The 24,219-nt window shown below is 42.2% G+C and overlaps 1 protein-coding gene across 3 annotated transcripts in view; it reads right to left on the bottom strand.

Annotated features, from left to right (window-relative positions):
- The window catches only part of WTIP (WT1 interacting protein), a 118,167-nt gene that overhangs the window by 69,661 nt on the left and 24,287 nt on the right, over positions 1-24,219 (bottom strand). For all 3 annotated transcript variants that reach the window (XR_016444117.1, XM_090062267.1, XM_090062266.1), the window contains exon 2: positions 4,508-4,609. Coding sequence is in view for 2 of the 3 variants with exons in the window: in XM_090062267.1 (XP_089918393.1) it covers positions 4,508-4,609 (102 nt within the window). In the remaining variant the exon portion in view is untranslated. The remainder of the gene's footprint in view (positions 1-4,507; positions 4,610-24,219) is intronic.

The raw sequence follows: 24,219 nt of genomic DNA, 5'->3' as shown, positions 1-24,219 counted from the left end.
TGTGCATACGGGTCCCAGCTGGTCTGGAGCTGGTCCGTGTTGGCTGAGGCAAGTCTGTCACAGGTGGTGGGCTGGGGTTGTGCATGGGAGTCCCCACCGATCACCATGGAGCTGAGGCCCTTCACACAGGGCTGTGAGCTTTGCTGCTGCTGGGTACTGGTAGCAGTGAAGAGCTACAGGGTATGTGGGCTCCAGGCTGCTGCGGGGGAGTGAGGGGGTGCTGACTGGCTTGCAACAGCTCCCCAAAACTGCCTATGTGGCCCGTAGGCTCAAATAATTGCCCTCCCCTGCCCTAGATCCTAGTCTATGAGAAATCCTTCATTAATATTCTGGAGATTTCCTACCATTTACAAATACAGGTGTCTTTCAGGAAGCAGGCTCTCTTTAGATGCATCTTTGCAGATTTTTCCTGAGGCAACAGTATGTCTGTTGCCAGTAAAACAAGTTAGATTCAGGGAAATAGAGACTGCCCTATGCCAAATAAGGAAGCATTAGATTTTATCTGCATTTTTTTCCCCCATTTATTCATGCAATTACATTTGTCTTCCTTGTCAAGGTTAAAACATTCCCTGTCCACCTCTGGAATGAGGCCACTGGATACTCCATTGCTCAGTATCAGCCTTTGTTCAATCTCTACAAATTGTTTCTAAACAATATTTCCTGAGGGTTTGAAATACAGCTTTGGAATTGCAGATAGCTAAGTATTGGGCCCTTATCTAAACTAAATGAGTTCTGCAGTGTCTCTGTATCCAATAGTTTTCTCTCCTTTAGGTAACTACTGTATATTCTATATACCTATTTTGTTGTTAACAAGACTGTAAACTCCTGGAGGGAAGTTTGGATCATGAGTTAAAAACTGCCAAGAAGGACAATGAAGACTGACACTTAAACTTATGATACCCCAGGTTTGTTATAAGGTTATGTGTAACTGTTGTGTGGGAACTGTTTTAGATCTTTATCACACTGAGTTACTAATGCTGTAACTGTAAGCATGCACAGCAGTTTCTCAAAGATTCATGGAGTTTAAGGCAAGAAGAGACCAGAATGGAAAGAGTCCAGCAGAGAGCAACAAAATTATGAGAGGCTTGGGAAACATGACTTAAGAGAGGCTAAATAACTAGGATTATTTAGTCTGAAGATGAGAAGATTGAGGGAGTCTTCAAACATCTGAAGGACAGTTACAAGGAAGATGGAGATAGCCTTTTCTCTGTGGTTGTATGGGACAGGACTAGGAGAAATGGGTTCAAACTGCTGCAGAGGAAATTTAGATTGGAGATTAGGAAGAACTTTCTGACTACGAGGGTGGTCGAGCATTGGAACAGGCTGCCTAGCAAATTTGTGGAACCTCCATCCCTGGAAATTTTCAATAGCAAGTCCGACAGACACTTTACTGGGATCACTTTCTGTTCAATATACTGCTCTGTGGATATCCCTTCATAGCATCTGATGAAGTGAGTTCCTATATATAAAAACTTGTATATAGATATAAACTTACTAAATTCAGGAGATGTATAAGGTGGCAAATCTGACCTGCCTTCTGGAACAGTGTTTCTCAACCTTTTCCGTCCCACGGCACACTTACCTGGCCTTTTCTGTCCCACGGCACACTGGCTGAACACAAGGTCGGGGGAGGGGGGAAGAGAAGAAAGAGGGGTGGTGAGCAGCCAAATGCCAAGTGGGGGAAGGGAGGCAAGGGTATTGGTGCAGAGCCAACTGGGGCGCCATGGAGACAGTGGCTGTAGCTACGCCTCCCCAAGATTGTGGCACACCTGGACATAGCTGATGGCACACCAGTGTGCCGTGGCACACCGACTGGGGAACACTGTTCTGGGATGATCTTGCCTTGAGCAGGAGGCTGGACTAAATGTTTTCTTGAGGTCTCTTCCGAGCTCTACTTTCCTATGATCTCATGAAGAATTAATCTAGTCTGACCTCCTCTGTATCACAGGCCATTCAATTTCACTCAGTTAACCCTTTAACTGAACCCAGAACTTATGTTTGCATACTGTGCGTCTTCAAATGAAGACTCAGTGTTTTCTGGAAAACACCAAGAGATGGAAAATCTACTTTCTCCTTCCTTAGTTTGTTCCAACGGTTAATCATCACCCTTGTTTTTAAAAGTCTGTGCCTAAATTCTAATTTGAATTAAATTAGCTTCAGCTTCCAGCCACTGATTCATGTTACGCTTTTCAGTTACTCATTCTGGAGGTAGAGGCACTGTTCCTTGTTCTTACAATCCACTAATCTTGCCTCCAGTACTGGTCTGCCTTGTTTGAAGATTTCTTTTAAGCCATTCCAGGAATCCTATTGTCCCAAATCAAGTGTGAAGCTGAGAAATGGTTTTGTTTGTGTAAAAACCTTTTCAGGTCTCTTGCAAAGTCCAGGGTTATGGGTTTGGGATTTGGGCTCACTATAAGTAGCTGAATGTATGTTTGGATTAAATGCATTTCACCTGTGCTGCAATATCAATAGTACAGCTACCATTCCAGCACACAGTGCCAAAAAATAAACAAGTAAATTTACTGGGTCACTCGTAAATTTTGTTTTAAGGACTGGGTCACTCATAAATTCTGTTTTAAGGTTAATCCAGCAGAAATCGAGCTTGCAGACAGAATGTTCTTTCCAGGGCTTGGCTCCACTGCATTAGCATGAATGTAACGATAAGCTCAAGAGACAACACCGTGCATTGTTTCCTACATGGTGCATTGTGTGGTGCAGTGTCTCATATCAGCCGTGTGAATCATGGAGCTCCACTAGCACTCCTGGGGAGCTTGCCACGTTTAAGTTCTGCGGGAACATGTCCTAAGATACATCCTGTTCCACGGTCACTGGATGCACAAACACTGGGAGGCCAATTTGAACCGTTACTGCAATACTTGAACAACTAACTTTGAATTATATTTTGATAATAAAATGGTTTCCTTTACCTCCAAAAATCTTTTCTTCTGTTTGTTTGAGAATAGCATGACTTACAAACAAATCCTTGTGGAAGTGAGTGAATGTCTAGACTGCCTTTTCACCGATTCCTTCTTCCAGAGAGCTGTAATTTGCCCCATGTAATTCGGGTAAATTAATTTTGGCAAGGATGCACAGATACTATCTGATATCGTATTTTGTAATCCTCCATTTAGCAGGATGCCCAAGTACTTCAAATGTTTTGGGAGCCAACAAAACAGCTTCTCATCCAGCATTATGCTGGGATTGTTTCATGAAAACCAGTGAGCTTTAAGTTTTATAACAAATTTATTCCATACATTTATAAGGGTCCAAAGGGATGTATGAGGTTAATTACATTCTATATTCAGTTTTTTTTAAACACATATTTATCTATCTATACAAAACATGAGAGGGAAAGCTGCAAATTCTTTCATAAGTGAACTTTACAATGGTCCTTTCATTAGAAAGTTATTTGGCTTTGTGCCAATAATCTTTTACTCTTTTTCTAATCCTTAATTAATCCTTTTTATAAACAATTTACACTCAGCATATTCTGCTGAGGCCAAGTCTTTTGTCTGTGTATACGCATCACAAGAAGATCTTCTACATTTAGTCCAATACCATCATATAATAGGAATCTAAATCCATATTTAGGTACCTCGATAAAAATGACCTATCTTGCAGAGGTGCTGAGCATGGACAGCTCCTCTTGGAATCATCCACACTTTGCAAATGCTTCGCAGTTCTTAAAGCTAGCACTAAATAAGGATCTCATTGCTTAACTTCAGGCACCCACTTCTGAAAGTTCTGGCCTTAGTGCTCTAAAACTTATGAATTTCTCAGATAAAGTTAAAATATGCTCCTTGTTGAAATACATCAATATAAGTGAGAGGAAACTGAAAATACATTTTCTCCCAAGCAAAGCTAGGTCTTTAACTAAAAATCACAAAGAAAAATCTATCCCTTTTATATGCATGTACATTCAAAAAGGAATTATAAAATATAGTGTGAATTGCAAGAAAAATTCTGGACAAGGCAATGAGCTAACTGCACTGTTTCTCCAGAAACTTTAAAAAGTAAATACTGCAGTAATTTTAGAGCTAGTTTTTATACACACAGTATTCATTTGATCCTGCACATTCAAATACGATATGCAATTTTGGGACATTATCATTTGTACATGTAAATGACAAAAGTTGGCACATGCACAAATTAAATAAAAAATTGATTTTTCCTGGATACATTCTAACGTTTATATGTAGATCTGGTAGCACATATGCAGCTCCAAATATACTACCAATTTAAATATGGGAAGTATTAAGGAGGCCTTGCTGAAGCCCCTTTGAAACTATAACCCATAAAGTCAATGGAATTCTAGTTCCAAGTCCTCCTGTCCAAGAAAGCACAATTGGATGCTTATAGTTCAGCAGTTTCCTTAATCAGCAGCCTTTGGTGAGAATGGGAATTCTGCCACAGTAAGGAATGCAAGAAAACCACCCAGGTTGATTGCTAGATATTAACAAAAGATAAACAGTGGAGGAAGCTAAAGAATAATATACATTTGACTTACCACAAGAGCAGCACGTGAAGCAGTTGGTATGATAGAGGTTACCCATTGCTTGGCACGCCTGGCTTGCTCCATACACACCTTTTCCACATTTTATACAAATACCTACAGAGAAAAAAAAGACAACAAGCATTAGGATCCTCAGAAGTTCCCAAAAGCCGACTGATTTATAAAGGCAGCTGACTCCCTATTCCCTGCCTTTTGTATTCTAATCACCGTCTCCCCTGCAGTCCCTTCATGTCTGATGAAGTGAAGCCACTGCTTACAAAACCCGATTTAGTTAGTGCAAACCTATCCTGCCTTCTGTATGATTTAGAAACACTCCCTGGGCTCTCACTGGGCCCCAAAACAGTGACCCAGTCGTCTTGAACAGAACCCAGGCACCAAAGTCTGAGGCAGGCACCTCGAGTGAAACAAGCACATGAAAAGTAAGACATGAAGAAAGCAAAAAATCCTCAGTGCAGGTGGTGGTGAAACACAGCTCAGAGAATTGTGCTGGCTAAGCGAAGCAAAAAAAAAATAAAAAAAAAAAAATCCCAGGACAGTAGGTGAAAGTAAAAGGGAACAAGATATCCAAATGTCCTCACGAAAGTACTGACGTGCAAATAAATGAGTTGGTGAGATCTTCAGTACACTGCAAGTGACCTTAACCCAAAATGTTACATTCAGTATTACTAATAAAATTATCTAGTTGGTCAATCACATCAAAGAAAGATACTGCTAGATTAACACAAGATGAACAGTGGAAGGAAGCCACAGAATAGTGTAGATTTGACTCAGCACAGGAGCAAAAAAAAATATGTTGGGATTTTTCTCTCTCCATTAAGTAACTAACATATGAATGGTTTAATAACATTTCTTTTTTTCCATTATTAGCCATATGTAGCCATTATTCGCCACATGGCTTTTAGGATAATGAAAAGGCAAGCTCTTTCTAATAGGAATGGAGTGACTGTAGACATCCTGAGGCATCCTCAGTTGTTCCTCTAGACAGACAGTACAGTTTGATTAAATTTAAAGGGACAGTGAAAGGTAAAACAAAACAAACAAAACAGATATTGTGAAAGCAACCCCTCCCCACCAAGTTCTCCTGCCTGGGTTATAGACTGGCACACCAAAATGGAAAGTGTTTTATAAACTGCATTTGTTTTTCAGCCTTTACACTCATTATCACTGACTTCACCCATCTAAGATCATGAAAACAAACTGGTCGCGTTCATCTTTGTTATTTGATGTTATTACAGGAGCCCTAGGCTTTGAGTTTTGGATTATAAACATTGCAGGGGAATATTTAAACAATAACAACTTAGTTTTAATGAAATAATACAAAAGAGTAATAATAGAAGCTTCCCTATTGAAAACATTTTGTAAAACCTTTTACAGATCCCAGGGCTGCCTATACATGTGCTTTGGGGTGGGGAGAGGGCATTTTAATTAGTGGTTCCCGAACAGTCGGTCTAATTAAAATAGCTCACTGTCATGTGTATTAAACCCCAAAGTGTTTTAAAATGGCCACAAGACACTTCATTTGATGGGGTTTAGATAAAATGCCCCCATGGCCATTTAAAAACATGTGGGGGGCTTAATACATGTGACAGTGAGGTGATGCTGGAGCATTCTATTTAGAACACAGAGCAGACTTGATTAATCGAGTCTGCTCCGACACGTTCTAGTTAAAACGTAAGCAAGCACATGTATAGGCAGCCTAAGTTTTGGATCTCAATACTGTACTAGACTAGGTTCTTTAAATACCACCAAATGTCAATGCCAGAAGTTACATGTACGGTACAAAATCCATATAGACTGTCTTTAAACTGCCTGCATACAGGTCTACCAAACTGTACATGTAAGAAAATATTTTAAGTATGAAGTTTAATTTAATACAGTGAATGAGAACTTTTAACTTATTTGTTATCTTGTCAAAACTCCCTAACCAAAGGTTCTGAAGAGTAGGAACACTCTTATTTACTACCAGTTAATGATTCATTGGCTGATGAAAGTTCGTTATTGATCACTGTTGAACATTTTGATCCAAAAGTGCAGCATTTTACCTTACATAGTAACAACTGTATGACAGAGGCACTGTCAGGGCATCAAGTTAACCAGTGAAACCTCATCTGCCCAAACAGATACTATGAACTCTAGAACAAACATGGTCCTTTGTGTCCTTGCAATTCCATCAAGGCATCCTGGGGCTGCAGGGGTTACACATACAACACAGAGCATTTTTGAAATGGACAGGCTGTTATTTTAGCTTAAGGTCTTTCAATTGCTTTTTTTGGTAAAAGACCCAGGCAAGAACAACCCTTTCAGAGTCTGACACTACTGCCCACAATATGCACCCATTTTGTCCACCCTTTCATGACATCTGCGCACCTTTGAATGATTGCCACTGACATTTCATATGGAGGCAGACTATCCATGTATTAGGATGCCTTTCTTTTTTTTCTCCGATTATTTTTACCCCAGAAATTGCAAAAATCCACATTCTGCGTTTTCCTGAAATATGTGTCAGAAATCTTGCACACAAATTCTAGTCAACGCCAGACCTACTAAAGCCAGGAACCATTTGGGCCTATAAAAACTAATCGCCTCATTTGTCTGGACCAGGAGAAGCACGTGAATTATAGAGTTATGAATGCATTGCTTATTCTGCCCTCCCTACCAAATGATTCATTATGAGCAGCTGTCTGTTTGTTAGTTTGTTTTCTCTAAAAGATTGGTTGTTAATTGCAGGACTGAATGACCACAGAGATGACTGGAATTCTAAAAAGACTGCCTGTATAATTCCAATAATATATTTTGAAAAATATGTATGCAGCAAACATACATGCAGCTGTGGTGTGATCTCATAATGTTCTGGAAAAATCACTAATTTCATGGCCATTTATGATCAGTTTTTCCATTAATTGGAATCCAGGCTATATGCTGTTGTCTTGGTAAGAGGCCATAGGTAACAGCAACATCACTTATGTTTCAAGTTTATTTCCTATGCCTTTTTAAAAAAAAAGTGTAGTATTACAGAACAAGCATCTCTCTTTCCTATAATTTTCTTTTATGTTATTGTTTGAATCTGTTTTTTCAAGCCTTCATATAATTCATATGCTTTTCCTATACATCCTTCTCAGCAATGCTATTAGTCAAGATATTAGGTATAATCTTCATTGGTAGCCATGGAACTTTTAGTGCAGCTCATGGTGGAATGAAGCGAGAGGACAAAAAGTGCCTTTATGCTCTCTGTCCTCATACAAGGTCCACCCCAGTATACGTTCGAGCAGCTTCAGGATTGCTCTAACTTATGCCAGCTGCCATACTTCTTCTCTCAGCCCACCCCCAAATTCCCATCTCTCTTCCGCCCCTCAACCTTCCGGGCTGGCCAAAAAACAAGGGGAGGCATAGGAGACACTACACTGACTCTTCATTGCTCATGCAGAGGGCATCTTCCATTATCCAGATCTGGATTAGGAGTTGTTTTGCACTAGCAAGCTGCTACAAGGCCATTAGTTCCCAAACTGAAGCTGTCAGTAACCAGCTCCTTCTTTGGTAATCTGAGAAGCCAACAGTAAGGAAAGATAACAGTTCATTAACATGAAAACCATTCCAGTTGCACACACAAGAAATACAGACAAGCTGTAGGAGGATCTCAGAAGCCCTAGTAATTTGGTATATATCTTTATCTAAGAAGAACCTTGGCTGGTGCTGTGTAGAAGTGTTACTGCATTAGCATAAAGGTTTTGCTGGCATGGGATGGCGGAGTTGTGTGCCTAATGGGCGGTTACATATTCTTGAACTCAGACTAAGATATTTGACTGAAGATTAGCATAAAATTAAAGCAGGGAATAAACAAACCTATATGCACAATGGACCCCAGCAAAAACCAAAAAAAACCCCGAAAAACCCCACTGAAACAATTAATGCTGAAAGATAGGAAACAGAAACTTTCGACTGAAATTAGCAAAGCAAACTTCTCACTGCTCTCCAGATACTAGGAAACTAATCCAATTCATCATGTTTAATTACACATGCTTTCTCAGAGCTGTCTTACTGAGAAAGCAATGATCTGAATGTGACTCAGGCAAGTAACTGTAGGACATGGTCAGTAGTTGCTTTTTAAACACTCAAAACGGTGACATGTATCAGTGTAATTTGGAAAAGGAAAGTTGCTGAATGAAGAATCAGTAAAGACGAGCTCAAATTAGCACTATCCCAGGCAATGTTTTTAGTTACCTCCAATGATTCTTTAGTCCAAAGTGAAAAGGTAAAAAGATGCATGTAATGTGAAAAAGTACCAGCCCCAGACTGACAGAGCCCATGTAGACCGGGTAATTCTGCCCTATGCCCAGAGAGTTCCATACTGGAGCATGAAATCAAACCATCCCTGGACTTGGGGAAGATTCAGTTCTGGTTCTCAACATGAGATCTTTAGCTCAGTTCTGCTTCTGATGTGACCCACTCTGCTATCTGGATCACAGCTCTATACATAATACCAATTTTCCCAGGTTCCATAAAGTTAGAGAAAACAATGAGCCAAGATTATGCAAAGTCACTGCAGAATTGATGTACTGCTTCCAGTTCAAGTATGTGTAGATGTATGAACACCTTTAGGCCAAGCTTAGTCCTCACACACAGGTTTGTAACTCCACATGGGTCAAATTCTGTCATCATATGCACCCCTATCAAAATCAGTGGAATAGCATAAACACCAGAACTGGAGTGAAATTTGGCCTGTTGACTTCAGTGGGAGGTGCCTTTGTGAATTTAAGAGGGTAGAATCTGATGCTCACTCTCGTTAATTTGACAGCATGCCATGCATCAGAGTTGAGCTACAGGTTTATTTCCCCCCACACACACTGTATCTTGCTGAGATAAATGCTACATACTGTCTACAGTAGGAAATAACCATGGCCTGTCATCATGAATTATGACAAAGTTAGAATTAATGAGTAACACATGGCACAAATAAATCTCTGGCTGCACAGCTCCATTCACAAACAATGGAAGAAAGGTTGGGGGCACATAACCTGGACTTATTGTGATAACCTTCTTCCTCTTCCCTCTGAACAGGGGTTCAGCAATGAATCAGGGACTTTTCTATATAGAGGGCTATGGTCTCTGTGAGAAACAGGTAACAAAAAAAGGGGCAATCAAATATCTTAAATCAGTGTGCAGAAATCTACCTGAATGTGTCTCAGGGGAAATGGCAGAGAAACAAGAACATGTGCTCAGTGGCCAAGCAGTACACAGAGGACTAGGGAAGGTGTGAAGTGAATGCTTATAGTAGCAGTGGTCAACAACATATGCCCACAAGCTGGATCTGGCCCATGGAGCCGGAGGGCTTTGACTCTGCTAAGCAGTGAGGAACTGAGCTGGAGCCAGGCAGCTGGCGGCTGTACGCCCAATACAGGGCTTCTCCCTGCCCTTTGCTCCACAGCTGCAATTTCCAGCTGGTGGGGAGCCAAGCCACGGGTACGTCTACAACAGAGCTATACAGCTTCTGCAGATGCCCCTGAGCTAGGTTTAAACTAGTTAGCTTGATTACTGCCAGTTGCCGCAGCACAGCTCCGGGTGGCTGTAAAAGTCACTTGAGAAGCATGGAAAACTCAGGTGCTTCACCCACTACTGAAGTGGCTAGCAGGACCACTGCAAGGTAGTCTAAAGCTAGCTCTGGTTCCCGTGCATGCAGACACGTCCATATGTAGATGTACCCGCAGACCACAGAACCTAGAAGGGAGAAAACACCTTCTTCCTCCTAACAAACATGCAACGCACCTGCCCAGCAGGAGCAGGTAGAAGGACAAGCCCCTCTGGGAATACAGAGCAGGAATGCCCTTTGTCAGCTGGGCATGGCAGTGAGAGAGAGGGGGCTGGGCTGGGCTTCTGGAACTCCCACAATTAAGGACCCTTTTCCACGCTATTAAAACCTTACTAGAAGGGCGTAATCCTTCCATTGCTAAATGCCAAATCTTTCTGAGCCCTGAATATCAGTCTATCTTGAAATCTGTTGGATTTTTAACGGTGAAAATCCAAATCCGGACATGTTTGGCAGAAACATAGCCAACTGGATACATCGTGACAGAAACATGCCTGCGTAAAGGCACAGTACATGTCCTTTCATCACAGGGAAGATGATGTAGGAACCTTCTAAGATTATATGGCATGTCCCTCCCTAATAGGAGGGAAGGTCATTGGTGAACACAGATGTGAATTATACTTGACAACGTAACCATTCCTGTTAGTGACACAGGCTGGGAAGAATAGAGAATGCTTTCAGGTAAACATTTTAAATCCCTATTTAAAATCACAGACTGCTCATGCCAGGAATCTTGACTCCACTTAGCCTGATAATGGCCCAATTCCATTTAAAGAACGGAAACTGGCTTTGCATGATAATTTATGAAGCAATAACTTACTGTTAGTACAGTGACTAGAGAGGTTAAGGAAACAACAGCTCACATACCACCTAGGATACTACAGCCGAGTACAATGAGACATGAAATGCTGAGTAAGCCACATCTATACAGACTGAAAACTACTGCTTAAATAAAGTCAAAACTGAAATCAGGCCACACAAGGAACTGAGGAGGGTTTATTAAGCCTTTATCTCTTGTCACTAAGCTTGTTTTTTTTCCTTGTTGAAACAGGATAAAGATATTGCCAACAAAATGGTCAGAGCCTCAAGATATTTATCTAATTCACCTTCAGTTTACTTATCATCACCATCACCCTTTGTATGAAAAAACTAAGTGATTAGTTTATAGGTTTTGGAGTGCGTCTGTGTGCATATCTGTGTGTGCGTGCGTGTCTGCACATCTGTAAGGTAAAGTCAGTCACAGTAAGAGATGAGTTATCCATTCGATTCTGAATGCAGCAAGACCTCCCAGTCATTTCCTTCCTACTTCTGGAGCAAGATCTACGGTCCAGAACTAACTCTCCCCACGTTTCCTTCGATCATGAACCTTTGCCTACTTCTTAACACAATTTCGCTGGTCCAGTAGCGTGGACCTCTTGTGGGAGACTGTGGCTAAGGAGGGATAAAACAGAGCTATTTCCATGGATAGTTTTATGAATCAGGACAGAGAACCTGAAGCTTTTTACTCCATGCAGAATCAGGGTAGAGAGGCGGAGCACAAGTTTCGTTATTACTTTGTGGCTTCATCATACTCTTTGCTGCCTTCCCTGTTAACCTCCTAATACCCCAGTATCACCTAAAAAGAACTAAATCCAGCACTCTCATTTACTGATGACAAGGCAATTTGGACACAGTGAAGAACTTCAAAATCCACCTGCTCCTATCAAGTCTTAAGTGGCACATTTAGTGGATTTCACTTGCTTTGCAGCTGCAGTGGGTATAGGAGCAGTGAAGACAGGGGTTTTCAATCTTTTTGGGGGTACCCCCAGCGACCTACTGATTGGGGAGGGGGTCCCTTGGCGGCACACGGCAGTGAAACTGGAAATGCCACTGGCAAAACCGGAAGTGCCAGTGGCTTCTACGCGCTGCTGCCATGTACCCCCTGGGATCTTTCAAAGTACCCACTGTTGAAAACCCCTGGGTTAAGAGATCCTGAGTCCAATAGATATGCTTGGTAGCAAGGACAAAAGTTCAGTTTTGCACATATGCTCCAGTGCAGCTTTTGGGCATATTCCAGGTTTTGGCTGCCCGCCAAGATATTATGTGTATTGTACAGATATGGGGCTTTGATGTCAGAGAGCAACTAGCGTCAAGGAACCAGTATATCTGCGTACGTGTACTTTCAGCGTGAGATAACTAGGTTAGGCTACTCTCCAAGGAAACTGCCTTCATGGGTCTGCAGCCCTCTCAGAATCATTCCAGCAAGCACTGAGCGCGAGCTCTGCCTCTGCCCTGAGTCCTGAATTCCACTTCTGCTGTGTTCCCAGATCCTGCCTGCCTGAAATCCTGCTCCAGCCACAATTCCAAACCACCTCATCCTCTGGCACTAGAGATGTGTCTTTATCAAGCTGTCCATCATCTAGCTCAAGCTATTTATTGTGCTGCTCTGTACAAATATTTACCTGTCTATAAAGCAGTATCTAAGCCATAACTAAAAAAGTGACTTCTTTTCAGGGTTAGTGACTGGTTCCTCTCTGTTCTTGTAATCAGATATTCTCTTTTTGGTTTGTATTCCAAGCTATTTTTCTTATGGGAAACTAGCCTTGATTTGCAGCAGATCAGACAGTTCCTTAGCATCACCAGTCAGGATACTGGATCCTTTATCAGAGCAGTAGTTTACAAAGAAATCCCTCAAAGCTTTTTACCTTATGCAAAGGATACATACTGTTTGATACCCACTTCAGCTTCTGGAAGCAATTTGCTTGCAATGCTGACTGCATAAAGTATAATCAAGCTAAAGTCTCACACAAGATTTTATAACTGCAGACTTTGGTAGACAGCAACTCAGCATCACTTTAACTTTGGGTTGCTTTTGGTCCCTTTAGGTTTGAATCACTAGCAGCTGAAATAAATGCCTCCGCCTGGAACCTTGGTAGAAGTACACAGATCACATCGATGCAGCTCTCCTCTCCTGTTTCAGTACAGGGTTTTGGAAACAGTTGGCCATATATTGCTGCACTGCTTCTCAGCACTCTGGTAAGGCTGCAAAAGGGTATCAACTGGTGGTGCTCAACCTGTGTCAACCAAATCTGGCCCATGTCATCCAACCCAAGGGGCTCTTCCCCATCACTGCTACCACTCCCTCATCACATTTCCAAGCCCTGCAGACCAGACAACATGGATCTGCAGGTGGGGCCAGGGTTTGGGTATGATCTGGGGGCAGGGCACCATCAGGCACGCAGGGCTGGGGCCCAAATTGGGGTGGGAGGCCAGTGCCTGATCTGGTGCATAGAGCTGGGGCTATACATTGGGCCACCTCAGTGCACCGGATTGGGCCCAGACTGGATCCAGCCCATGGACTGCCCAGCACCAGTCATCTGGCCTATGGGGCCAAAAGGTTGGACACCACTGATATAAATGCACAGAATCATGTAAGATCACAGCTTCAATGTACAAAAACAATGAGCCTGAGATTAAAAAAAAAAAATGTAATACAGGGGACAAAAATCAGTCCTGGGCTAAATTCCCAAATGATTTTCTTAACTCTGCCTTTTTTTGCCTTTTATATTTGACCCATTGTTCAAATCACTGAGTGAGATTAATTTCTCATAGCTGTTCAAGGAGCTCTCCGGTCACTCCAGCGTCACTGGAATCTGTCACATTCCAAAATCCAACAAAATGTTCTTTGATTTTAATGCTGCCTTCTCTTGCTTCTTCTGAAGAAACAAATCTAACAAATCATTGTCATCTCCACTTGCCTACTAACTGTCTTTGGTGAAGTTCAGGATAACAGAATAATACTTGGCAACTTTCATAGCAAAGATAATTCCATTCTTGACCACATGCCCAAGATCTTGAACCATTTTCATTTCTGAATATTTTTGCCCAGGTAGCAAGCAGTCATGAATTTTCATTGTGGTAATACGTCAGAGATGTTCTTTCATCACACGGTCAGATTTCCCAAGAAACACCATGAATTTAAAACATTTCCCATTGCAGGATGAATAGAGCTTGTCTGCTGATCCCTGTAAAGGAATGCTTTCTATCCCACAGAGGCTGATTAGATCAAAAGGACCTTCTCAAAGAGCTTGCCAATGTTCTATCAGATAATTAATTTAGTGCTAGTTTTCTTTATCAATTGTACAACCTTGCTTCAGTTTAATTTCTCCACATATGATAGGTGCTCAGATGATCTGCCAATTTCTTATTTCTCGCTAGGGTAATTAGTATAATTTTTTCAACCACTGAACAGGAGTAGAAAAAACAATCTTGATTTACACATTTTTGTCTGAAGGCTGGTGTGAAAAATGGAAAGCTAAAAATTTCTTCCACTGTAATCCAAAGAAAAAGCCTTACAAATGTGCTTGCATCAATTCATGGTCAGTTTCCTCCTCAAATTTCTCTATATTCCATGAATAACTTGACACATTTGCATCAAATTACTGCCTGAAGGCACAGTCACAACTACACATGGTCTTTTCTGTAAGACCCATCAGAACTATGAGACGAAAGTAAACTTTTATTGCCAAAATTATTTTCAAAAGTAGGACTATTGACACTTAGTTGGTGTGAACATTCAAAACTAGCAGATTCCGATGGACTAGCTGGAAGTGAACCAGTTAAATTTCAGAAATCTTAGTCACTGACTGTTTTGCATCACTGGTTTTTTTCAGCTTTGCTTGTATGATATTGAGCTCCCTAAAGAGACTTTGATGAAAGGAGGTCTCTATCACTTTCAGTTCCAGCCATAATGATTTACACTATTATACCACTAGTTAATTACACACATACATGAATTCAAGCTAATCTAGAAACTTCTAAACAGCAAGTTTGAACTGGCTCATCCAAAAAAAGTATCATCTGCCATTGGCTGACAGCATCAGCACCGCTAAGTTGAACAGCAAACAATTTATTGATGACAAACTGTAAATATGTCATTTGAAAATTGATTGGCACCATGAATGAAATGGACCTGGGGTAATAATAGACCACAGTATGAATATGAACCAGCAGTGCAATGCTGTAGCCAGCAGGGCAAATAATACTCTGGCATGTACCAATCAATGCATCTCCAGCAAAACCAAGGAGGTGATTCTTCAGCTTTACTTAGCACTGGCGAGTCTGCAGCTGGAATACTGCGTCCAGTTCTGGGCACCGCACTTCAACAAGGACATGGACAAGCTTGAGAGAGTCCAAAGAAGAGCCACCCGTACGATCGGAGCCTTACATGGCAAGCCATATGAGGAAAGGCTGAGGGATCTGGGACTCTTCAGCCACAAACTTGTGGAAGACTGATTCAGGCTCAACATTAGGAAAAACTTCTTCACAATCAGGGTGTCCAGACTGTGGAATAAGCTCCCTCCAGAGGTGGTGCAAATCACCTACCCTGGAAATCTTCAAGAGGAGACTAGACAGTCACCTTGCTGGGGTCACCTGACCCCCAGCTATGCTTCCTGCTTGGTGCAGGGGGCTGGACCCGAGGATCTTCCAAGGTCCCTTCTGGACTTACAATCTATGAAATTTGGGGCTTCTTTTGCCCTCCCTAACTTGTTGCTAGAGTTGATGGACACCTATCTCACCTGCACTTGAAGCCTGACCAACTTGTTTTATACCACTCAGTGCTTCTTCAGGACACGTGATTTCAAGTCTAGATCTGGTAAAGATGATGTCTGAGAATCTGAAAAAGTTATCCAACTTAGAAGTGACCTCAGAACTTCTAACCCTCTTCTGATATGGCCCCACAGTTTAATACTGATAAACATTCATTCAGTTTTTCACTTCTTGGTCCTGGTAAGGCAGCTCTGATATGACTCATGAAGTGGCACAGCACCTGGAGAAAGTAATTTCTTTTGGGGGTCCAGTCCTTGATCTGCAGTCCTTTGAGTTGCCTTGCATAGATCAGAGTTTGGGGTTAGAGCTCACTCCCACAGTCAGCAGGCATTTGGACTGCTGCAGCAGTGACTCTTGCGATGCTGTGAATGAAAAAGGCCTTTGGGTGAGAATAATAAAAGCATGAAGACTCATGCTGGTTTGAAGGAAGGAGAGTCATGCTTTAGAGAGAATCCGCTCTCCTCTTTATTATTCCTTAAGCATCTTTGTGCTGCAAGCCTTACCACAGAAAGACTTGGAGTTACCCTTACATCAGTGCCATGTCATGCCACAATAGCACAGGTGATAATGACAATATATGCCTGCATGACTTCACTGCACAGTTCTGTCCTGAGCAGATGTGCAAAGTAGATGCATGAGGGGAGGAGCGGGCAGATGGCCCAGCTGTGACCACACAACATTTTGGGGATGGCAGCTTCTTTTTGCCCATTCTCCAAATTCAAATACAAACAATGCAGCAAAAGAAATGAGAATGTGCTGATCTCCATGGAGAGGGCTTTCCCAAAGTTTCAGACTCTAAAGGCACCAACAGATAAACAAAAGAGTAAAACCAAGCTTGCCTAATAATGTTTTAATTAATACAGACACCATAATGCCTTCCAGGGTTTTCAATCTGCACAACCTGTGGCGATTTGCAGTAACAGGAGCTGAGAGTTAAGACTACTCCTCATTTAGGATCCAAGGCTACTCCTTACTTAGGATCCTGCAGACATACAGAGGTATAGAGGCAAGACTGAGGGCAGAATTTGTCCTTTCTACATCTAACTTACATGGCTGTCTCTGGCTGAGGCAGTTTATGATCCTGCTTTCTGCTTCACTAAGCAAGGTGAACAGTGAGAAATACAGAGGAGATTAAAAGCATTCATTCTGAATTTCTTGACTCAACATGTGTTTTAGACCCTTCTAGGAGTGCAGAGTTTTACAATATTCCTGCCAATTTTGTAAGCCTATCTATTTTGCAGGCAGAAAACCTTTGCTATATAAGCAAATTTAAGGAAGTTTGCTGAAAATGTGGCCCAGTTTTCTTACTGTAACTACTCCCTTGTAAGAGTACATGCAAGGAAGGCAGCACAGATTAAGTCCATATGAGCGGTGCAGCAGTCGCGCCACAGGGCTGAGCTAGGTACCACATTCCAGTCCTCTTCCTGACACTGATTCCCCTGGTAATCGCAAGCAAACTTAACTTCTTTGTGCCACGAGGTCGCCAAACAGAAAACTGGAATCCTGATCCCTGCCCCGCTGGTGCTGGGGTGAGTACTAAGCAACTTCTGTTTGTCAGGTTCTTTGTAGCTGCTGAGCTCAATTACTAATGACTAAATATTAACTGCAAAAGGCTAGGATATTTTTGGGTGGTGATCTTTTATGGGACAACTGCATGGTTATGAGAGATTTTAGACAAGCTTTCAAGCACAAAGTGCTCGATTTTCCTCTCAAAAGGGGTTGTTGGAAAATGGAGCACAGACTCGCCAAAGAACAGCCAGCTAAACCTTTCAGGGGTAAAAGGTAAAGAAAGATGCATTCACTTTTCACAGTGTAGGAAATCTGTGAAACAACAGATAGGAAAAAGATACACAAGTACTAAAAATCAACTGATACAGTGTCAGGGGTTTTGAACTACAAGGCAAGTCAGAGATCCAAGAATATCAACCTCACAGTCTTCAAGCTGAGGAGATGTTTCATTATGCTCCTATGTCATTTTGTGCATGAGTCATCATTTTAATATGTGGCAGAAAAGGTCATCTATTACAGCTGCCTTACTTGACATATTTTTAAATGGGTTCATGATTAAACCAGGAGGCTAGCCTAAAAGTTTCCAGGTGCACTTTTCTATTTTCTTAGATAATGGTCTATTTCCAGAATGAGCATGACATTCTGAAAAAGGCATGTCTTACGTAACCATTTTTGGTTATAAATTAAACAGCTCGTTCCCTAACTACTACTCGAGAGTTACATATCTACAGCTGGCATGTAATTCTGACACCTACACTGCAAAGGTGCTAGACTCAGTGGCTTGCCAATACTCTGCAGTTTTATGTGTGGGCTTTTTTAAAATTTACAGAAATGTAAATAGGGTAAGTTTATATAAAGTTTGTACATATGTATGATAGACAAGAAAAAACAATGCATGAAGTACCAAGGAACTTCAAAGAACCTAACGGGCTCTGGCTGATGTGTAAAGGCTGTGAGGATGAACACAAGAAATACTGAATTTCTTCTTGCAGCACAATTTCAGGGAGTCACTTTGTCAATACTGAGTCCTGCCAAGTACAGCTCCCAAAAAATTTTCCTTCTAAAAGAAATGCCCTGATAAAAACCCCATTTCCCCCCTGAACTTCGGGACTCCTTACTGTAAATGAAACCATCTTTTCTGAAGTTTTATGGCCCAATCCTGCAAGATGCCCAGCACTACTTGGGTGCTGAGTCTCTTTCTATCCCATTGGCTTAAGTAGAATTGAAGACATTTTTTGGATCAGACCATAAAAAACCCTACCCTGATCTAGCAAGAGGAAAGCCCATGGGATATTAGTCAAATATAGCACTAGCAATAAGTAAACAGGATATACTAATTTTTCTTTTTTCTCTTGAGAAACAATAACATAAATTGCTATACGCACTGGATCATTTCCTTCCTACGGGTCCAGCTCTACAAAAAACCATACACAGCGAGTTTCCGAAGAATGGAAACGGCTTCCATAAACTCAGGCTGATTCCCATGTGTTTCACTGTTGCTGCTGTGGTTGTTTAAGTGAGACCCAAGAAAGATAAGCTGCATTTGTTGTTTCTTTATATCAGCCTGGTGCTCATGATAAAAGTCTCACTAGGGGGACAGCCTGATGTTCTGCATTGCTGTGGAGGGAGACAGATTCTGCTTTGGTTCTTTCTTGCTTGCTGAGTCAGCTCTGGCTGGAAGCACTGGTCAGCCTCCAAGGGAAGGCTGAGTCTCCTTGCTTTCAACAAAAACTCCCATGATCAAGGGTTTGGTACCTTGATTTTCTCTTGCCTTCCACACAGTGTTGCGACTTACACCAGGGCACAGTGAGAGCAAAGTGTGTGCAAAATGCTGGCAAATCCCCAGACACAAAGTTGTGTGCAAAGAATGCACCACTGCCTACTGTGCCACCAAAATCTCAAATTAGCATGAAGAGACAACTGTATAGGCACACTAGATCAAGCTGTAAAGACCTGTACCCTTCCTGGATCAGAGTTGGATGGGGAGCCAACATACATGGGCCACTGGATTATGTGCGGGAGACTTGTGAATGAGGAGACACTGCATGTAATGCATCTGGGTCCAGCTTTGAAAATGACCAGTTGTGTCTGTAGCCAAAACCTTGGCCAGTAACTTCTGCAACCTTCAAGCCTTCATCACAAGTGCTAAGTTGTTCCTATTAAAGAATGTGTCATGAACAAACAGTTTGGCACAGGGAGAGAAACAGTGAAAGAAAAAAGTGTTAGCTGTGGATTTCACAGCTAACACTGATGCCTATCTGCTATAGGGGAGAAAGGATTTCTCTTTAGAAATAAACAGTCTTTTAATTGAATGTAGGACTTATGCTGGACTAGCAAGCCACAAAAGGACTGATGTTCTTTCTCCACAAAGCAGACATCAAACATACAAACAGCACATCAGCTGTCTTGTAGCACAGTTGCCAATGCACCTTCCCAGTGATCTTCAAGGATCAAATCTAGAAGTCAGTGGGCTGCGTCTCCACTGACCCTCTGTTCTTGGTTGCTCTGCTCTTACTGACAAGGGATAAAGAAGCCTACTGTCCAGCTGAATTCTGGGACTTAGACTCCACACTGGTAACCTAGAGATGAACCATCAAGTAGCCAGACCAGAGGTTGTCCACTTTGGTGACTAATTCCTCAGACCCACCCACTGCAGTGGAAAGGAAAGCAAAGGAGCTAAAACTGTAGCAGGGCTTTTTCAAAAATACTGTTTATACAGAGTGGAGGAAACTGTTATTTATTTAAGCCATTTCTGGAAACAACAAAAAGCAAACTCAAAATTGCAAAACTAGGGAAAGAGTGAGAGGACCAGAAAAGAGTAACTAGAAAGATAGCCTTCCATTTGGCTGGTTCTAGTGAATAGCTCCTCCAAACGGATGTGATTTCATTCATTTTTTGCTAAAATTACCCTTTGCTGTTTTGAAAAGTTACGCAGAGTAGTGAAATGTTAGTTAACTTACGACTTAGAGGGCTTGGGGAAAAAAAATAACACAAATGCATAATCCTACTACCATTACAGAGTCAACACTTCATCAATATGAAGGGTCACTGTTCATAGCAGCTAAAAGGAGAATTCATTCCATTTTACATCACCCTTTGAACTTTGCATTTCAGTGCAATTCTCAACAGCAGGCAAAATCCTTGAAAAAGAGGGAACAGTATGAAAACTGTTTCTCTGCTTTTTAAAAAAAAATTAAAATAAAGGAATACAGAGGACTGATAAGGAGAGAGAACCCCTTCCACCTCAGTGTCTCTACATTCAAAAGAGAAGTTATAGTATTCAGCCACCTGTATAGAACCAGTTGAAAGTTGTATATGAAAGGTGAAGTTTAAGTGGACAATGCAATTATTAAGTCACTGATTCATATCCATCTCAGGGTAGCAGTCACATCAGCGCGTGTGTAAATCACCAAGCTATGTGATAGCATCCTCAGTGGCCAGGTTCAGTTCCTGCAACCACTGAACTTAGTCAGCAACAATGTGCTCCATGGTGTGCGTTTTGCCATGGCTACGGTATGGGTTGTTGCAAAGACCCCCGTGGTGGAGGCTGACTGTGCACGGACCTTGCCCTGTCTGGAACCTATTCAGCAAGGCCCACTGATGGTGTGGTAGGTGGGAAGACTGTAGGATTTGTGATGAAGAACTTGTTTGGTGGTGATGTTGACCTCCATTCCTCTCAAACTCCTCTGGGAGGTCAGATCAGTGCTATCAGCTCATTTCTTAGTAGTGAAATAACCAAATGACCACAGCCAACAACTTCTGGAACCCCTGTGAGCACAGTCAGCAGAGGCAGGCCAAGGACCACCTGGAAATGGAGATGGACATTGGATCCTCTCACTCCCCAGATATGGACTCCAAGTGGGCAGAGGGTGGGATGTTAGCCTAAACTACACTTATTTCGTGGTAAACGGAAGACCTGAAACCTTAAACCAGAAGAAATTCACCAAAGTAAAAAGTTAATCTAAATAATCACAATCATCACATATAGCACTCAGTTAGGATTTTGGTCCTAATCATGTAAGTCACTACAGCCCAAACTACATATGATATTTCCATCAATTTCAAATAATGTCATTTTTGACACTTTACACTCATTTGCTCTGCTCTGACATACATGTGCAAATGCCCCTTCTTTCCTTTCTAACAGAGAGTGCTCTGCTTAAGCCTTTTGGAAGACTTGGTGATTTTGTTACGGTAATTATGAGAGCAGTTGCCTCTATGTGACTTGTCTCTTCCATAATGATATCAATGGAAATAAAGGAAGCTTTTGCTGAGTCGATAAAGAAAACAGTGCTGTCTTGTTTCTGTACCAGTTAAAAGTAACATACAGAGAGTTTACTGAATCTGTGCCTACACGTCCTCCCTTCTTTTCTCCTTTAGGGTGTGTGATATTGAAGATACTGCCCTTTCTGGGAAGAAGCTGTTTGTCCATTTTACACAGCAGATCATTGTTTGATTCCCATTAACTTAGAGGCTATTTCAGTCTAGTACCAAGCACGCAGTCATCTCCGATTGTCTAGGATCCTACATGGAGACAGAGAGAGATCTCTTCAGGCAGGATAAAAAAAAACCTAATTGATCAGCAGAAAGGGTAGATCCCAGTTTGCTGGTGTCTAGTAGAACACCAAACTTTCACCATCCAAGCAACAGTCGAGAAGTAGTTGTTGCTGGTCTGGCTGATGACTAGTCAGCACCGTATTGCTGACTACTTCCTGCTGAATGCATCCCATGCCCCAACTTCTCCAGGTACAAACTCAAATAAAAAGGTGTACTGCCTATCTCTATCAAGTGTAGCTAGGTAGTTTGAGTCACACCTATGAAACAGTTGGGTTCTTCAACAGCAGGTTCAAATCCTGGCATAGACAATTTGGTCCTATACCTGCTACATCATATTGATTGAGATCCATGCACTAAGAGTGAGAAAAGTCCTTCAGCTTAGGCCCTGAACAGAGATTCCTGGAGGACATTTCAAATCCCAGGACATGCTTCAGAAGAGCTGGGGTAGGTCCTTTGTTGAAGTTTCTCCTTCCCCACAGTCCACATTAAGCTCTATCCATTGTCCTTGGATGCCTGCTGCAATTACTAAACAGCGTGTTGCAGCAGCCTGGGTGTCTTGTCAAACAAGCTTTAGTTATAGCACTCCTGCTACCATTTTGAAATGCAGGATACTGAATATGTGAGACACTGCAGGCACTTTAATAAGAGCAGTTCCCATGAGCAGCTTTAATTAAAGCACCTTCCCCCCACCCCACCTCCAGAGTGCATGTAAAGACTTCCAGAGGGCCTGTGCTGACAAGCACAGAACGCATTTTGGGATCTCCTGGAGAAAAAGATACGCCCTAAATACAAAGTAGCTTAATTTCTGTTTAGGATCACCCGCACAGTGCAGAACCCAGCATATACTTACACTGCCAATTCAGATCTGAAGCAGAATCTAAACCTCACTTTTTTTTCTTTTTTGTAATCTCAGCATGAATGTCCCAGCCCTGAGCCATGGCATGAAAGTGTACATGAGGTCATTTATGACAAAAGCTGTTACTTCTGACCTTGGAGATGATATATTCCAATTTAGATCTGGAGACAATGCTTCTACTGTTCTCCCAACCCAAATCCTTAGTGGAGTTTCAAACTGCATGTCCTGAAAAATGCAATAAACAATCTGTTTGTGGGTTCATTAAACACTGTCAGGAGATGGCCATTATTTTATTTTTGTTTGTTCCATAGAAGCAATGTTACTGGATGAAGTGATAGGTCAGAAAACTCATTCTGTAACCAAGATGAGCTTAGGTTATTCCACTATGGAGCTGTTAGTAGTCATTAACCAGGACTTTACGCTCACTAGAACCTTCCTTAGGGGGGTGGGGGGCTCTAATATATCAACTTGGGTAGATACAGTTTATATTAGAGGTGTTTCTACAGCACTTGCTGTCAGAGCACCTATGTTTCTAGCTTCTATCATAATCTTCACTTCATTGATGGGGAACTGCAAGTGACCAACCCCAGTCACAGAATAATGGCACAGAAAAGAAATAAGAGCCAGGATTCCTGGTTCTCAGACTCCTGGTGCTGTAATCGTCAAGACCTGGACCTGATCCAAAGCCCATTTAGGCTGGAGGAAAGACTATTCTTGGCTTCACTGGAATTTGGATTAGACTGCACAACCCCTTTTTTTAAATATACACCGGTAAAAGAGAGTGTGGAGCCTAAACTACATGACAGCAATTGTTTAAGCTGCACCTTTAACTGAGTATTGTTGACAAACTTCAAACTGAGAACAAGGTAGCATGCAGTTCCCCGCCCACCAAAAAAGTTTCTGAAAGGGGCTGGATGCAGCACTTGTACCATGATGGTCCCCAAAGGCAAAAGCAGCAGATTGTTATAGGAAAACCAGAACAAAAACCTCAGCTATGAAGTTCTTAGTGCAGTGGGGACACTTATGGTTCAGTGGGCTAGATTCAGCCTATGCAGCCTCTCTATCTGAGCCAGCATGCTACCAGAGGGCACCAAAAGTTGGTCACTTTAGCCCCATTGGGTATGGCTGGATCCCACAATCCTGCCACCTCCGCCCCCACTGGACCCTGTACATCCTCACCCCTGTTAAGCCCCGTGTCCACAGTAGACTCTGCGGTCCTACCACTGCACCTCGTACCGCCTCCACTGGACCCCATATTACCTGTGCGTCCACCATCATAGGACCAAGCAATGTCCCATCCCTGCCGAATCCTGCACTGCCCATGCTCCCATTGCCACGGGACCCTGCACATCCCCTGATCCAGCTGGATCCTGAGCATCCACTGCCTCTGAACCCCACACTGCTGCTGTGGTGGTCAGTGCAGCAGCACTCATGCTCCACAAGTTGGATGTGGCCTGGAAGGTGCTCTGCAGTCTGGACTCAGCCAAAGGGCCCAGGTGAGCTTGACACTCCTGTGTTAGTGGACTGGAGATGGTGAAGGAAAATTGCCACAAATACAAACAGGTGAGGCTGAGTAACAGGGATGAGGAGTACTTTGAAGTATTCACCCACCAA

This window comes from Crocodylus siamensis, chromosome 9 (assembly GCF_052110815.1).
Source record: "Crocodylus siamensis isolate JL-2025a chromosome 9, ASM5211081v1, whole genome shotgun sequence".
Lineage (NCBI taxonomy): Eukaryota > Metazoa > Chordata > Crocodylia > Crocodylidae > Crocodylus > Crocodylus siamensis.
Note: the sequence above shows the minus strand (reverse complement) of the source record. Positions and strands in the feature narration are given on the sequence as shown.